At 44.6% G+C, this 19,113-nt stretch overlaps 1 protein-coding gene across 3 annotated transcripts in view; it reads left to right on the plus strand.

Moving 5' to 3' along the window:
* The window catches only part of adgrl3.1 (adhesion G protein-coupled receptor L3.1), a 101,707-nt gene that overhangs the window by 19,704 nt on the left and 62,890 nt on the right, over nt 1–19,113 (plus strand). For all 3 annotated transcript variants that reach the window (XM_063218370.1, XM_063218372.1, XM_063218371.1), the window contains exons 3-4: nt 5,755–5,912; nt 10,858–11,071. In XM_063218370.1, the coding sequence (XP_063074440.1) occupies nt 5,774–5,912; nt 10,858–11,071 (353 nt within the window). In that variant the 5' untranslated portion in view covers nt 5,755–5,773. The remainder of the gene's footprint in view (nt 1–5,754; nt 5,913–10,857; nt 11,072–19,113) is intronic.

Consider the following 19,113-nt stretch of genomic DNA (forward strand, 5'->3'; position numbering starts at 1 on the left):
AATGATGAGCCATTCTCAAGTCTCTGGCGCTAATGAATGATTGCACACCCTCACACGAGGAAAAGGAAGTGTAGCGACCAGAGTGAAAATGTGTGGCTTCTACATGTAAAAAATTAATTTAAAAGTAACTATGTGAGACATTCTTCAATTTCCTATGTACATGTCTGAAGGCATGTTGGCTGTTACGATCGGGAAAGATTTGAGTTTGAGTTGAGACCATAAGTGTGTGTATGGGACTACTTCAATTAGGCACCATGTGTTGTTCTTCTCACGCCATCTTTGTAGGCAACACATTCACAAGAAGTGCAGATGCTAGTTTTCACACAAGCTGCAGAGTAGTTTCCTGAAGTACTGTTGGAGTTTCCTCCTTTCCGTTCCTTTCCGTTCCTTTCCCTTCCTTTCCTTTCCTTTCCTTTCCTTTCCTTTCCTTTCCTTTCCTTTCCTTTCCTTTCCTTTCCTTTCCTTTCCTTTCCTTTCCTTTCCTTTCCTCTCCTCTCCGTTCTTCTTCTTCAATCTTGTACTTTTCACATGTCTTCTTAGTCCTACTTGTCCACACCCACCTATCCTACACTTCATGTGGTGTTAAAATGGGGCTCAATTTTAGCAGGCAAGATGGATTAAATTCTAAAAGTTCAGAGAGGTGTGCAGCACATGAGAGGTACTGTAGAAAGGTGTCTAGACAAGCTCTTGGATTAAAGTAAGAGGAATTAGGTGAAGACAGAGGTGTAAGGGCATGATTTGAAAATGAGAACAGAGAGGTTGTGGTGAGAGGAAGTGCATGTCACGAAATGCAAGAGAAAAAAATGTGTAGTATGTTATTCACCTCCTAAGAGGTTGCTGATCAACAGCCAATCAAGTTACTCCTATCCCTTACGCGCCCCTGAAACAAATGTGATGATTACTTGCAATAGTATTTGTCTTACATGTATAGGGCTTTGTGAGAGCAACACTATGTATGAGCTATAGGCAAGTTTGAGCAGCAATTTGGCAACAGTCTGTTGTTTGGATTAAAATATTGGACTACACAGCCTTCAGAAATTGGCCCTTTTGGTCTCCATGCCTTATCAATGCATCATGTGCTCAACTCAAATATTGTGAGGTGACTATACCTGCTGCACATGCTGTGCTCATCCCATAATAGCACTGTCGTCTCAGGTTTTCACTTTAAATTTAGTACGCTGAAAACAGACCAAAGCATCGGATATCTACTGCAGCCCGTTAGTAACATGATCCCCTGTGCATAGTAGCTATTCCAGTCATGTCGCCTAATCAATTACACTCTTGATTCACAAAATTGTGTTGATGCAGCATTCAATAACAATAGAGATAGGTAAGATTGTATCATGATAATCTAGAAATAAACCAATTTAAGGCCAGTTTGTGTACGGCTGCTCTTGACAGGGCTCTGAATGCAGATAATAGTGGCATAATAGCTCAGGGAGAGGCAGATGTTGCCAGTGGTATAATGTAAAAGCTTTCAGCCTGCTGCCAGTGATGTTTGACAGCACACCATGTCTTATGGGGGCTATTGTAGAGGGCTGTGCAGCGTGCACTGAAGAATTATATTAATGGGCACGTGGATGCTGATGAAATCTGTGTTCATTGTCCCTTAATTTTCTGTCTCCATTTCAAATGAGCAGGTTATTACAGCACTTCATAACAGTCAGCTTTGTTCCTCTGCTAATTGTTCTGTGCAACACCAGAAATTCATCTCTACCCATTTGGTTACAGTATGCTTGTGACTGCAGATCCGAATGTCTCACTTTGTTTCAGAGACCTGGCATTAATAAAAAAAGGAAAGTGCCAAACAAAGAAAGCAGGTCAGATTCCTAGGGCAAAAGTACTGAGAGAATAGACTGCAAAAAGACAAGAAAGGAGAGAATACATTATGGGTTGTTTTTCTGTCAGGAGCATGGAAAAATAGAGCAATTTCACCCCAGCTCCCTCCTGGGACGCAAAGGTGAGGAGTGCATAGACCACACAGATAATAATTATCTGTTAATTTCTAATGTGAAGAAGACAGAAACTGCAAATACATTTGTATCAAATGCATATGCATGCCAATTATTGGAGGTAGCCCACACAGTGTTTGCAAAAGAAATAGCATGCACAATGCAAGTGGGGAAAGTATCCTAACTTTTGTTCGCGAGAGCGTGGTTAACATGGAGCGCTTTCTAGGAGCGAAGCTTCATCACAGACCTCGCTTTGATCTGTGTGCTGTTCCTGACTGAGAATGCCCACCAGAAATCTGTTCATTATGGCGCGGCAGGCCCAGCCCTCTAATTAAATGGAGCAGTTGTGATGCACTGTGACACACAAGGACACAGGCTGCTCTGTTTGGTCTGGCCAGGGATACATGCTGTGTTGCTTGGTCCCAGCAGAAACAGACTTCAGAGTTGGTTACACTTAGCAAGGCTGGCAGTGCCGTTTGACAGGGAACGTGGGGTTGGGGATGACGTGCAGGGCAGGTGTGGTGTTGTACATGATGCACATACATATCTGAATAATATGAAAAATGACCTGTTAACATAAACAACCTTTTAAGTTTATTCTTTACAAAACCACCTGTGTCTGGTGTCAGAAATGTCTGACTAGTTTTAGAGACTTCACAGCTGCATCAAGATCAAACATTTGAATCCCTTGTGGTAAGTGCCGGCAGTGGGCAGTCTGGCACAGGGCTTTAGAGGGCGTGCTGTTTTGGATTCTCTCTGCGTTTTTGGCACCTGCCATTTCCTTCTCATTGAGTTGGAATTGATGGGTTGTGGTGACAGTAGAGCACTGTGTAAATTGCCCTTGAAGAAATTGAAATAACAATAACAAAAGCGTTTACATAGTTTAGACGTACATCCTATTGGGGAACCAAAAAGGGAACCGGACACATAATAAATGCTTTGAATGTATACTGTTTTCTCAAATAGCTATGGTTTGTTACAACCATTCTGGGAAACATTTTATTATTGCTCTTCTGTTCACTGAATGACTGACATTGTGTATGTCTTCTTCAGTTATTTACTATGAACAGTGTCACGGTTACAACTTGCACAGATTTGCTTTTGAAACTGGTAATAGTGTGGTATGGGCACATTAGATATTTGTTTCTGTTGAATAGGTGAGGGATGCATTTCAATAAGGAATAAGGATATATCTTATGTTTTTGGTTTCTATACAAATCCCAGTCCTCGGCATTGACTCATCTCATATTATGTGAAACAGCGTAACAGCTAAACAGAGGGCATGAGACATAGTGACATATTTTCAGTGCAGTTGTGACTGTGTAAGCCATAATGACCGAGCAGCACATCATTAAAATGCCACAGCAAAAGTTTAGCTAGAACCTCCCCAGCCATTACTTGGGCAGTGTGAGACAGGGCTGCCGTGTGAGATGTGGCCGATGTAAATAAACTGCCTACACAGACCCGTCGTAGGAGTAAGAATTATACATCATTGTTTTTAAAGTTGTAGGAGGTCTGAGTCACATATTAAGTTCTCTGTGAGGTGTTTACATATTCCCAATTAGTAGCAATCATTCAGAGCATAGTTGTACACAAATGTGCTATTTTTCAACTAGTTTTAGAAGGTAGCAATTATGTTGGCAGTTGTATGTAGAATTGTATGGTGCCAGATTCTCACAGGGATAGTAAATTAAGCATCACATAGTGAGGTTCTACCATTCAGCAGCTTTGTATAGCTCTTCTTCCCCCATGTATGTAACTCTTGCACAGGTACTGCAGAGATCAAATGGTAGGAGTTTATTGCTCTCTGAGGCTAATGCTTTTTGCTCTTAGTGTTTGGTTTCAAGAAAAAGGATGATGACGTTTGTTAAGCAGATCATTTTACACCATCAGTATCTGTTGCTCTGCAAATGAATAACAATACTGTTGTAATGCTATAGTGCCGTCCAAGTGCAGTTTTAGCTTTGCAAAAACAAGCCCACAGACAACAAATGTGGGAAGTACTGATCACAGAGACTGGGGGACTGACTACGAATAATGGGAAATGGTGGGTACACTGAGGGTGGGCAGGGCACACACAGTTTGGGTAGAATGAAGAATAGGGAAGAGATGGACCGTTAGCTTAAGAGCCACAGGGAGGCATGAGCAATGGATGAGAGGAGACAGAGAGTGGTGTTGACATGGTAGGCCATGTCAGTGTGCTGCTGTGTCATTAGGGTGAGGGTGAATCCCCTGATGGGGGCGGAGCTGACAGCCGCTCATTACGGGGCCTCGTTAAGGGGCCTCGTTAGGGTCGGCCACACAGTTTCATCCAGATAGAGTTACCATCATTACTGGACACAGGGCTGCGCAGGGAGTACTGAGTAGGGTGTGTGTGTGTGTGTGTGTGTGTGTGTGTGTGTGTGTGTGTGTGTGTGTGTGTGTGTGTGTGTGTGTGTGTGTGTGTGTGTGTGTGTGTGTGTGTGTGTGTGTGTGTGTGTGTGTGTGTGTATTTCAGAGAAAGAGAACGAGAGAGAGAGAGAGAGAGAGAGAGAGAGAGAGAGAGAGAGATACGAAGCAATCTCATCCCTTCTGCAGCCTGGTGTGCATGGACATGGAAACAAGATAAGGACAGAAGAAAACAAAGTTTTCATCAAAACAAGGAAATCTATAATACTATACAACCAAACCTCATTGTCACGAACTGAAGGCAAGACACGAGCATCACGTGTAAGCACATCAGAATGGTGATATGTGGTTAATACATAATTCATTCAGCTTTCTTCTAGCTTAAGGCAGACCAGTCTGGTGTTTTTATGTTGTATAATTGACTAATTACACCATTAACTATAAGCACATGGTTACACACAACCATACATGCTTATTAATGTATTAATGGGACCAGTTGTCTGGTAGCAAGGGGTGCATTTACACATATGGCTGTATAGGAAATCGTGTGGTCATGCACGCTTACAAATTCACAAGGTGTAGACTAGCTCAGACTAGCTGACCGTTGATTGGTGTTGAGAGTGCCCGTCCATATGTCCATGATCCCTCGTGCCCCTCCGTGGGACATCTGGACAAGTGCAGGCTGTCCCGTCATGTTAAGCAGCCATCAATCATGGGGAACAGGGCGCGGTAAGCACGTGGTGACGCTTTAATTGGGTGGATAGTGGCGTCTTGCGGAATATGGGGCTTAATGGGGGAAAGCTGGCGGGGAGAGTCGGGTCAGGCTGAGCCCGATGATGATCACTCAGGCTGAAGGTAATTGGGTCCTGAAAGGAGGGGAGATGGCCACAATGTGCTCTTACATGCTGAATTAGGTATTACTTTAATCATGTGAGGGCAGAGTCTTTTCTCTCTCCCTCTCGCACTTGCTCTCTGTGTTTTTCATTAGAGAGAGAGAGAGAGAGAGAGAGAGAGAGGGAGAGAGAGAGAGAGAGAGAGAGAGAGAGAGAGAGAGAGAGAGAGAGAGAGAGAGAGAGAGAGAGAGAGGAGGAAGGTGGAGAGGGGCAGAGAGAGCTATTGGTTCCATAGCAGCTGATGGGTTTCCCATCCCATTCAGGCTGTAATGCATAATCCCTCACTGTGGGAGTCCACCTCAAGCACGACCACACAGCTACACCTAAAGATTGATGGTGTGTGTGTGTGTGTGTGTGTGTGTGTGTGTGTGTGTGCGTGCATGCGTAGGTATGTTTTTGTTCTGGTGTACAAGTATGTGTACCTTTGCATGCATAGACACACACGAACATACATTGTATGTGTTTGTTTTTGAAATCTAATGTCTGATCAGTCTGATCCCTTTGTGCTTTTGCATGTGCAGGTGTGTGAGGGGGAGACTCATGCCACGTCTGCGGAGCGTAAGGAGTTCCTTCAGCCAGTCTGCAGTGCCCGTCCCCACTATGAGGTCATCATCGCTGGAGGTCATGTGGTCCACTCGCCTGCTCTTCCTCTTCGCTTTGTTCACCCCAGTCACCCTGGGTAAGCTTCCTCCCTCAAGTCCACTCACGCCTACACACACACACACACACATACAATGCATAAACATAGTGTACATAAACACAGACAGACACACGTAAGGACATACGCTTGGAAGGATGTATTGTGCAAGTGCACGGAAGCGCACGAGCACGTATCCACACACGCACGCAAGCACACATGCATGCACAGACACAGATAGAACACAGAACACAGAACATACACAGATACATACACTAACTGTACATGCACACAGGCACACACACAGGCGCATGCAAACACAGATACACACGCTTCCAACGGTACTGAAATATGTACAATACAAACACACATAGACACACTTGCACAGGCTTACTGACATACTGTATGACATATGCATACACACACTCACACAAGATCACAGCATAGTATCTGATCTGATATTTTGTTAATTGCTGATATTAATATAGAAAATATATTTGCATTGAGTACATGATATTTATGATTTTTTACCTCAAGGCTATTAACCTTTTAATCTTTATAGCTTCAGATAAAATATGCTTACGACATTTGCTGTATTTACATAGAGCAAGATCGTTGCTGGGTTATGGCACTGTGTTGTACTGTTGAGTAAAAACGATGTGTACATACTTGGTTTACCTTGGCCACATCAAACACTACAAGCACCTGCCTCAGGGCTTAATATGTACAAGGTAATTTCTATGAGGAGGATGTGGTGTCTTACTCTGCAAGCAAGGATAAAATAAATATGTAATGGAACTCAGTTGAATTTCTTTGAACATGTAAAACACACACACACACGCACGCACACACACACACACACACACACACACACACACACACACACACACACACACACACACACACACACACAACCACACGCACACGCACACACACACACACACACACACACACACACACACACACACACACACACACACACACACACACACACACACACACACACGCACACACACACACAGAAGTCCTGGTTATACGTAGCTTACATCCATAAACACCCACCCACCCATCCATCTCAGCAGGACCCTCTGCAGTATGTCCAGAAAGTTTGCCAGAAGCCTTTGATGCTGTCTGTGGGAGGCAGTGTCCCATTAAGGTCTAAGCCTACTAATATCTCATCAGATGTCTTATTTAAGCACCGGGGAACAAACAGCTCAGTCAGGGGCAACAAGTAGACATCAAAACATCCTTGCACAAGAACAGAAAGAGGAACCACACTTGGTATCCCATCTATGGGCATTGTACGGTAGGGCTGTCAAGATTTGCTGGACGATAAATTGGCCAAGAAATAGTGTTGTTCACATGATCATTTTCAAACAATATATTGACAAAGTAAAAATAAAATTGCAAATACTCTTTCTAATTTTTAAAGCACCGTGGCAGGGGGTGCTAGATAGGTAGATAGACAGACGAATAGATGGATAGATAGACAAGGCAGACAGACTGAAATTCAAAAGTACACCAATGTTTAAGCGTCATTGTGCTGAGTGAAATGTGACTACCGATATTCAGTCTCCTGGGTAGAGAAAGAGAGAGTGACGAGGAAAACAAAGAAGCACGCAAATATAACTTATTGTGACCAAAAAAGTGATCATGCTTGTAAAAACGTGTTATTGTGTGATATATTGACTTATTGTGACAGCCCTAATTGTACGAATTATAGAGACACAGTCCTCACTTTAAACAATATAGAGGTTTGTGTTTGTATCGGCTATAATGTGTGGTGAAGGGATTTCATCTGAGTTGATATTGAGTGCAGCTGAATACCCCGACTGACCAGAATTCTTGACAGAGGATGTTTGTTTCACAGGGACGGGAGGCGCGTGTTAACACCTACATAGTGCTCAATTGTTTTGGACATTTGTTGCAATTGTCAAATTAAATTGATCGCTGAAACACTCTCACACACATATCTCTGGCTCAATGCCGCGCGGCTCTCGATAAAAATTAACTCATCACTGTAAATGGCTCAGAGCGTAAGGTGTACACAGCTGGCTTTATGGGCAATTCGATATAAAGAGTAAATCTGAACAAAGCATTGGGGAGCGTATTATTGGGGGTTTTGGGGCTGCGGGAGGGGGCAGAGATGGCCGATCGATAGAGCATACTGGAAAAAAGACGTCTAGACGAATACTCAGTACAGAGAGTAGGGCCACTGACAGCTTTTGCTGAGCCCAGGGCAAAGTAATCTGAAAGGGCCCCCCATCCAATACATACAATGTAATGAAAACCCAATTCTGGGCTGCTCTCTCCCTGGGCCAGGGGCAACTGACCCCTTTGTACCCCCTGTCAGCTTCCCTGCAGAGAGAGGTGTGCGGAGGAGGGGGTGTGGGGGTCCCAGCTGGAGCTGCAGAGGGACACTTGAGACGGCCATTAGTGCTGAAGCACAGGGTGGGGTTTTAACAGCAGACAAAACATTTGCCAAGACATGAGAGGAGTGAGATTCAGATACAGTGATGTAGAGAGAGTGGGATAAAGGGGGTGTACAGAGGAGGGAAAGGAGGAAAAGAAGACATTTTAGGGGTGCGTTTATCGAAAACATAGTTGTTAGCCAGTTAGCAACTTGGTTCGTTTCCAATAAGAAATTGCATTGCAACCAACAAAGTAGGTAACATAGTTGCCAACTATGGTTTCGAGAAATGTACCCCAGATTTTTTCTATATGGCCAATCAGCCCCGCCACTGCCAGTTTGGCCCTTTCTGGCTTTGTCTAGTATGTGTCTTTTTTCTTTCCTCACTGTCTGATGCATCCTCCTGCTTCAGACATCCCTGTGGCTGAACCGTTGGAATATAACATCTCTGTAATGTAATTCTTTTTGTAGACCTTTGAGGCGAAGCTTTGAAGGGGGAAGTACACGCATCTAATGGTGTAGATTGGCAGTGAATTGTGTGTGTGTGTGCATGTGTGTGTGAGAGAGAAAGGGAGAGAGAGAGAGAGAGAGAGAGAGAGAGAGAGAGAGAGAGAGAGAGAGAGAGAGAGAGAGAGAGAGAGAGAGAGAGAGAATGTGTGTGTGTGTGTGTGTGTGTGTGTGTGTGTGTGTGTGTGTGTGTGTGTGTGTGTGTGTGTGTGTGTGTGTGTGTGTGTGTGTGTGTGTGTGTGTGTGTGTGTGTGTGTGTGTGTACGTGTGTGTGCAAGCGTAAGAGACAGAGAGAGGATGAAAGGAGTGAGGGAATGGGAAACAGAGGAGTGCAAGAGACCTCGTACTAAGAGGTGCTCAGGCCCAAGAGCCTGCGAGGCAGTTTCCCCATTAATCACTGGGCTTAAATGGCACTGTATGTCAGCCGTGCCCGAGAGCAGAGCACCACCACAGCAACCAGGAGTGCCCTCAGGCCAGGGGCACCCATTCATACTTTCTAAACACACACACACGCACACGCACACACAGACACACACACACACACATACGTACATACATAATACATAATACATAATACACAAAAGACAAAGGTAGTGACACATATTTCAGAGTGAAAACACCCCCGTGACTGTTCTTACCCACTGAGACCCTGTTTCTGCTCTCACACATGCACATTCACAATGACTGAAGTGGAGTGGCAGATATCCCAATGGGCACACCACTCATGCGTGACTCTACTGTGCATCTACTGTTTGGCATGGCTGGTATGTCTGCCTGAAATTAGATTAAAAGGGGCCGGCATTGTCTAAGCGCTGAACTGAAGACAAATTGTGTCATTGGAATATTAAGGCATGCTATTTGGAATGAAAACTCACATGCCTATACTGCTGCCCCTCCCCCCTCTCTTTCTCTTTCTCTCTGTCACACACACACACGTGCACATACGTATGCACACAAATGCAAGCACGTACACGCATACACAGGCGTGCACGCACACACGCGCACACACACACACACACACACACACACACACACACACACACACACACACACACACACACACACACACACACACACACACACACACACACACACACACACACACACACACACATACAGAAAGCCGCAAGGATATATACAGAACAGTGAATGCCTTTCCCCCTCATGCCTGTCAGTGAGCGACTGCACGACGTCACGCAGGGAAGATGAGCCGAGTTTCCATGGTAACGCAGCACTGAGTGGCAGGGAAGAGCAGTGCTAACCGTCTTTTTATTTTTCATCATGCCCAAGGTGTTGATACATACACCATCCACACCTCAAGAGTCGTTGGTCCTGGGGATCTCAGTGTTGAGCAGATGCCACTTCGGCTGACGTTGCTCCCTTCCCCCAAGTCGAGTCGTCCTCCCACATGCGTGTACAAAAACACACAGATCTAGCACACAATCATGAACATGGATGTATACACACACCACACACACACACCACACACACACGCACGCACGCACGCACGCACGCACGCACGCACGCACACCACACACACACGCACACACACACACACACACACACACACACACACACACACACACACACACACACACACACACACACACGCACACACACGCACACACGCACACACACACGCACACACACACGCACGCACACACTACCCTATGCCCACAACTACCTGCCCATATTTACGCCAGCCGTGAGTGATGAAGTGAATTGTAGCCTGCCAAACCTGCTGGGCTGAGGAAGAGGCTGCGGCAGGAGGTTAATGGTTCTTCTCAATATTTGTCGCACCATCAAATCAGAGGGTGTAATACGGCAAGAATAATGGGGCCAGTTGTTGTGGTTGTTGATATTAAGGGGATACTTTCTGATGGAATACTTGCACATAGTTAGCAAGAGAGGTGGATGTTCAGCATTGGGCTATGGACTAAATCAGATCTGTCTCACATTTTTTCGAGATGCTTCGCTTTACTCGCTTTCCGCAGTTAGACTCATGTGTTTTATCACTTCTCCTCTCTCATCGTCTTTCAATTTCTCTCCCTCCCTTCTTCCTTGCCGCAGTGTTGAGTCGCGCTCCCATCCCCATGGCGGTGGTGAGGCGAGAGCTGTCATGTGAGGGTTATCCCATCGAGTTGCGCTGCCCGGGCACAGACGTCATCATGATCGAGAGTGCCAACTTTGGGCGCACGGATGACAAGATATGTGACTCCGATCCTGCTCAGATGGAAAACACCCGCTGCTACCTGCCCGATGCCTACAAGATCATGTCCCTAAGGTAAGGCACAGCAAGAAATGTACACACACTGTATGTGAGCTGAGTGTACGCACGCATGCACGCTCGCATACACACACACACACACACACACACACACACACACACACACACACACACACACACACACACACACACACACACACACACACGTAAATTTTAAATGTAGTCAACCAACACACCATTTTGAAGCATAACATTTTTATTCTCCATAGTCTAATATCTATCAGTCTAATTTATTTGGTAGATACTTTGTCCTTGCCCGCTTTTTCAATCCCATTTATTATGAATGTAGGTTTTCTTCCTGAAGAGTGCTGTCAACAAATAAAGCAAACATTGCCAGAGGTAGAATGGTAATGTAAACCTGTCAAAACATCAGCCCCAAAGTAAGAGCAACATGAAATAATATACAACTGTTACACAGGAGGTGTTCCTGGGTCTTTATGAACCCTATCATTATGGGAGGCTTATACATCAATAATTTCTCGACTATTTGCAATACAGATCACATGTTGAGTAGACAAGGCAGAGGGTGAATTCTGTGGAAAAAGGAGTGCAGATATTGTTCAGTCCTCTAGTTGTGCATCAACGTTGCAACCTTGCACAAAAAGAGCACTAGTAGCTCAATTGCGGAGCTTGGATTGAGTTTACTCACTTTTTTCGCTATCTCCTGATCGTTCTCTCTGTATCTCTCAGCCTCAAAAACCGTCTTAGAAATTCACAAGCATCATGAAGGGAGCATGGGGCTGAATGTTAGCTATGATTTTTTCCCCTATTAAATTATTTTTTTTCTATATGCCCAGGTCAAAAAGACCTGAACACCTTCTATGTAACAAAAACACAAAAGCCCTTTTATCTACATCAGAGATTGCTGTTTGGCAGACCAATGTCTTAGATCTCAGGTGGTATAATGCACTATTCACAATCCACAGCACACACAGATATTCTCTACTTCATGGACACAACAGGAAATTATATCGCCCTCCTTAGTCAAATGTATTAAGCCTGATCTTGTTAAATCTGGAATATTGATGAAATGAGGCTCCTAATTCTCTGCAAAATCCACGATATTGCAATTGACAATAATTCTCTCTCTCTCTCTCTCTCTCTCTCTCTCTCTCTCTCTCTCTCTCTCTCTCTCTCTCGCTCTCTCTCTCTCGCTCTTTCTCTCATATCTTATACTTACACTCTTCTCTCTTCTTCTCTTCTTCTCTCTGCCTCTATCTATGTGAATCCGTGTGTGTGTGTGTGTGTGTGTGTGTGTGTGTGTGTGTGTGTGTGTGTGTGTGTGTGTGTGTGTGTGTGTGTGTGTGTGTGTGTGTGCGTGTGTGTGCTTGTGCTTGTGCGTGTGCGTGTGCTTGTGCTTGTGCGTGTATGTGCTGGTTTGCAAGTGTGTGTTTGAGTTTACTAATCTGGTCCATCCATTCACCACTCTGTGCTGTGGCCCCTAGGAGGGTCTGGCCTCCCAATTCATGTGTGTGTGCTGCCAGCTGCACTTGGCACTTACTCACACACACACACACACACACACACACACACACACACACACACACACACACACACACACACACACACACACACACACACACACACACACACACACACACACACACACACACACACACACACACACACACACACACACACACACACACTTGCACACACAACCGCTCTTTCAGCCCCAGGGCAGACCCGACTGCAAGCTCCAATTAGCAGGGCCACAGGCCAAGCTCACACTTGCTCCAGAGGGAGTCACCATTCATGTCCACCGCCACAAACCTGTCAGTGCATGAACACACACACACACACACACACACACACACACACACACACACACATATGCGTGCAGACAGTCATGGTTGAGTGCACATGCACTAACTGACATTTACATTAAGCACATACTACAATCTCTAAAACATCCCCATAAAGAGATCAACAGCTGCAGATGTTAAAGCGGTTTCCTGGACATGGCCCATGCATCTTAAAATCACCACAAGGACCACCAAATCATAGCAGACTTGCTGATCTCTTGATAGACTGTATGTCTTATGTGCTTCATAGACATGGACGTTACAGCTGAATTAGGGGACTCATTTAAAGTTGCACTGTGTAATATTTTTAGTAGTTTATTTCCAGAATTCATGCTGCTCATTCACAAACATTACATGAAAAGAGGGATTTTCTCAAGTGCCCACCAATTAATTTTTTTTTTATATTTTTAGTTGCAAAACGTACTGTATTTTGGTCATACTACTAAATATTAGTTTATTACTAAGTAAATATTCATGAAAAGACTAAATTTGGCAATAGGCATCACCGTTTCAAAGAGCAGCATAGTTGCAATACATACTCTGGCCACCATCCTACACAGTGCAGCTAAGCTCCTCCATGTTCTGTGTCTTCTATTTTGCTTGAGTTGTTTGTTCTTATAGGACTGTGGTTGAGCTGAATAGGATGTGAGGAACTATACACATGAGCAAAGATAATTATAACTCTTAAATTACTATAAGAAGATTTATTATAAGAATTAGAAGAAGAATTATTATATTATAAAAAGCTAAAGAAAAATACCATAGGCCTATATAACAACTTATCTATTTTACCCACAATATTGAATGCACCCAAAGATAATAAAGAAAGGTAATCTTTAATCTTAAGCAGTTTGGAAATAGAATGGATCAACATATTAAAATAGCATGTCGTATAAATGTTTTCTTCTTCTTCTTCATGTTATTATGCATTCGTTTTTTGCATATGAACTCCCATTTACCAATTCTATAACATGCATTATTGCCAGGAAACACACGCACACACACACACACACACACACACACACACACACACACACACACACACACACACACACACACACACACACACACACACACACACACACACACACACACAGAGAGAGAGAGAGAGAGAGAGAGAGAGAGAGAGAGAGAGAGAGAGAGAGAGAGAGAGAGAGAGAGAGCTCTCTGCCTAGCACGTTTTTTGAACTGAACGTGAACTGTTGATAAAAATCGAAACATGTTCCCTCCTCAGCTTTCTCTTGCTATCCCTCTCGTCTATTTGTGTTATACTGACTCTCTCCCCCTCCTGCCGTGCCCATCCTCTCCACTGCTTTCATAGGCTGTAATTGGTGTCCATATCAAAGCCATCCATCTCTTTGGATCTCAGTCGTTCTGCTTTTTAAGACCGGTAGATCGACAACGCAGCCGGAGCAATCCTCGAGAGCTCACACCTGCTCTCACACTCTCTCAAACGCAGACACTGAGTAACACACACACACATGCAGCCTTCACACACTCACACATAGCAGTGCTCTCACATAGTCACACTTTCACACTCATCCATATACGCATTCACACAAACACATGGACCAACATGGAGTAAATCCAAGACTTTAAAGAAAGGAAAAATATTCACATACTACACAGGCTATGTACAAGACAGGCCATCCATATTTTGATTTCTATCTGTCCATCTATCCATCTATCCATCTGTTTGTCTGTCTGCCTCTCTCTCTCTCTCTCTCTCTCTCTCTCTCTCTCTCTCTCTCTCTCTCTCTCTCTCTCTCTCTCTCTCTCTCTCTCTCTCTTTCCTCATTTGTGTTAAGGATGGGGGAGAGGCTATGGACCTAATAGCAACGTGGAACAATAAAAGTGATTTGGGGCTGTTGAGGGAGAATCATGGGAAACCCAAGACGGCCTACACTCACACACACACACACACACACACACACACACACACACACACACACACACACACACACACACACACACACACACACACACACACACACACACACACACACACACACACACACACACACACACACACACACACACACACACACACACACACACACTTTTCTGCACTTCCCTCTCTGTGTGGCTGTATGTAGGCCTACAATGACCCACATTCTCAGTGTATATACTGTATGTTGGTGTGTGTGTATGTGTGTGTGTGCGCGCGTGCGCGTTTGTGTGCGTGCGTGCATGTGCACACATGTGTGTGTGTTTAAGTCTACTTGTCAAGTCCCAAAGCATTAGCTATATTTAAAGATTACTTCTGCACCTTAAGCTCAGCATTAAATCACTTGCATGCGCTGTGCTCAGACGGACACTGACTCACAGACACACACATGCACACGCGCCCGCACACACACACACAGGCACACAGGCACATAGACATGTAAATGAACGCACACATTTGGTATATTTCCAATCATACACACAGGCAAACACAGATGTACATACACACAGAAGGAGAAAGGGGAGGTGTGCACACAAATACCTTTTCACTGCAGTATGAGTACAACCCAGACATTCCAAGAAAATAGTGTTTGTTATGAGAGACACCTACACAAGCTTGCGCGCACACACACACACACACACACACACACACACACACACACACACACACACACACACACACACACACACACACACACACACACACACACACACACACACATACACACACACACACACACACAGATACTGTGCAGATGGGTAGAGATGATGTCTTCCTCATCTTCAACTCGACATTTGCCCAACGAATGGGCCTGTCTCCCCCTCTGCTTTATATAACAGTGCGGTGCATTGTGGACCATTTAGACAGAGAGACAGAGAGAGAGAGAAGGAGCCATGAACATTTTTTTTTTATCCCATCTCTCTTTCCCCATTTTCTGCCACGGCTTTTTATAGAACACTGGCTGACATCACACTTCATTTATTATTCTCTACCCCTCTGCCTCTCATTCTGCTCTCTCTCTCTCTCTCTCATTCTCCTCTCTCTCTCTCTCTCTCTATCTCTCTTTCATTCTCTTTTCTCTCTCTCTCTCTCGCTCTCTCATTCTCTCTCTCTCACACACTTACGGTACGCATGCGCATGTACACACCCACACACAGACACACATTCCCCCCCCCCCATCTCTTTCGCTCTCACTCTCTTTCTCTTTCTGTCTCCTCTTTCCTTACCCCACCCTCCTCTATTCTCCTCATGTCTTCCTTTTTCGCATCCCATCATCCTGTATCCCTTTGTCATCTGCCTTTATCTGCGTCTTCCACCCGCTGCTCTCTCATTAGCTGTCCGGACACACTGACCTTTCCTGCCGGCCGCCATGGCTGGTCCTGATGTAATCACCATGGCGACGATTAGCGAGGCCCCCAGCTCTCGTTACAGGCGAGGATATTTGTGGTGATTGGCCAGGTGGCGTTGAGAGAGGCCACCCTCTACAGGCGCCTTAATCAATCAGGAAGTGTAATCAATCACCAGTTAATCAGGGCTGATCAAGGGGAAAAGATGGAGGAAAAGAGGAGAGGATGATATAGAAGAGAGAAAAAAGGAAGGAGAGGATAATATGGAAGAGAGAAGAAAGGAGGCAGTGACAGAGTGACAGAGATGAAGGAAAGCATTAATGTTGAAGCCAGACAGCAGTGATGCACATATCTGTAAAGCCTTAACATCGTATATCATTGTATATTACAGGGCCGACTAAACGAGATGAACCAGCTCTTTCATGCCTGAGCAAGGCTAACTGTCTGATCACCTATTTAGTCTTAAAAAAGGGCCTTAAAATAGTGTTGAATTACCTCTTGATGGCGGTGGATTTAGCATGCAGTGGGGGAGACTCCAGTGAGCCGAATGGAGGCCACTAGGCTGGCTCCCTCCAGAGCAGCGCAGTAGATTAGTATGCACGTCCAGCACCGCAGCCCCAAAGTCGGCCCGGTGTCAGGAGCGGAGGCTCTTCTTCTCTCCTCCACAACGCCATGTTCTCATTTAGAGATGCATTACCCTCTGCAGATGAGGTGGGATTTGGGTTTCTTTTGCCGTCCATCGCCACTTCGTTCTCTTGCTATCTGTATGTTTGTGTCCATTTGTGTCTGTGCATTTCTCGTAGTGTGTACTAGGTGTGCTGTAATTACTTGAAAGTCTGTGTATACGTGGGGAATGCATGCATTTAAATAGATGTACCCGTTGTGCTTCAGTGCGTCTTTGCTTATAGCCTATAACATGCACACGCACGCACACGCGCACGCACACGCACACACACACACAGACACAGACACAGACACACACACACACACACACACACACACACACACACACACACACACACACACACACACACACACACACACACACACACGCACACACACACACACACACACACACACACACACACACACACACACACACACACACCATCCAGCATAGCAATCGTTCCTTTCATTGCTTTTCTTCTTTTTCTTCTTTTTTATATTTTCTGTTTTGTCTTCATTTATCATATCTTTTGATATTCTGTCTGTTGCTTCATGGCATGTCTCTTTTGACACTCCTCCTCCTCCCTATTCTCCCTCGCCTCTCATCTCACACCGCTGCTCCTCTCTGTACAGCTGTCCTTTCATTTTCTGTCCTTCTCCTCCTTACTCCCGTTGCCTCCTCTCCTCTCCTCTCCTCCTTTCATCTCCTCCTAGTCTTCCTCTCATCCTCTGTGAATTGGGTCATGTGTCTGGCTGTCCTACATACACTGCAGCAGTGCCACCCGAGATCGCTGGCTCCGGAAACCAGAGATGCCCCCCAGCCCCATAGCCACCCCCCCCCATCCCCCCCCATACCCCTGCCACTGTCACACTCCCCCAGCTCCATACTCCTGCCACTGTCACACTCACTCAGCGCACCAATTACAGCCCACACAAAGTCACATGACTTTGCTTGCACACATTCACTCGCACACACGCACGCACGCACGCACGCACACACACACAAATTTATTAATGCACAAACACGAAACATACGCAACACTTGTCATGTTGTTAATTGATGGATCTGTTATGGAAGTGTTTGAATGCATGAATCGAAATGTAGAGTAGTGATATGAGTACAGGGGAGGGGGCCTGGGGCTACTCGGACTGGGGACTAGGGATACAGCACAGATATACAGACTGAAGACACAGCTTCACACACATGAATAGCTGCACGCTAACAGAAACTATTTTGTTGCACTCCGATCTATTCTGTTGCACTGCGAAATCGAGAGCAGTTATATGCGTATTGTGAAAATTGCTTAATTTTCGATAACAAGTAAACATTTTTCAGTCAATTTCACCCTAGTCTCCTCAAGAGCACTCAGATTTGCATGTCGTTTTTGAGAGTTCAACAGGGATTTTAGATCAAAATTTTCAATTTAAAAAGTGCATATGTCACTTTGATTTTTTACAGGGGGAGTTTTTGTTGCCCACAACACGCTAGCATTCTGCTATGTGTATGACAACATACACTCTAAGAAAATTTCCCTGCAAAATAACGGCAGTTACTGGCAATTATATTTACCTGTAATTCTACTGTTATTTCACACCAAAAATCAAATACAGCTCATTGCTGTTTAATGTATCACAGTATATAACATTTTTTCAGCAGCAATTGAACTGTTAAATAACAGTACTCTACAGAACGTTCACAGTATTAGTATTGTTAAACTTAAAGTGCTCTACAATATTTATGCAGTAGTATAAGTAAAATAACAGTACATTTCAGTTAAAAAGTTGAATTGTACTGTGTGATGACAGGCAAATACTGGGTCATAGTTGTATTCATGAATATGGCCATGGCAACTTCCCACCCCACCCATCATTCTCCATAACTGTGGTACCCTGTGGTTACCACCCCACCCTCCCATCGTTCACCATGACTGGAGTGCCTTGAGCATGATACTATGGCGCTATGCTGTATTGAGAAAATGGTTTGCGGTGGTCCTTTGAAAGTGTGGGCATGAATAAAATTTCAGAGTATGCAGTGCTATGTTACAATGATAGTGTGCGAGGTGGGCTTTTTACTGTATCTCTTGATGAGCCAATGATGAATATAGCATTGGTCAGTCTTTAAAAAAATAATTTGCACCAAGTAGCACAGCAAACAAGCAGCACTACAAGCTAGCTCTCAAAGTAATGCCTAATTTGCAGCAGGCACATTATATGCAACAATGCCACAAATGATGCCACATACAGCAAGCTTTCACAAAGAGGAAAGTATGCAAG

The sequence above is a fragment of the Engraulis encrasicolus genome, chromosome 16 (assembly GCF_034702125.1).
Source record: "Engraulis encrasicolus isolate BLACKSEA-1 chromosome 16, IST_EnEncr_1.0, whole genome shotgun sequence".
NCBI lineage: Eukaryota > Metazoa > Chordata > Actinopteri > Clupeiformes > Engraulidae > Engraulis > Engraulis encrasicolus.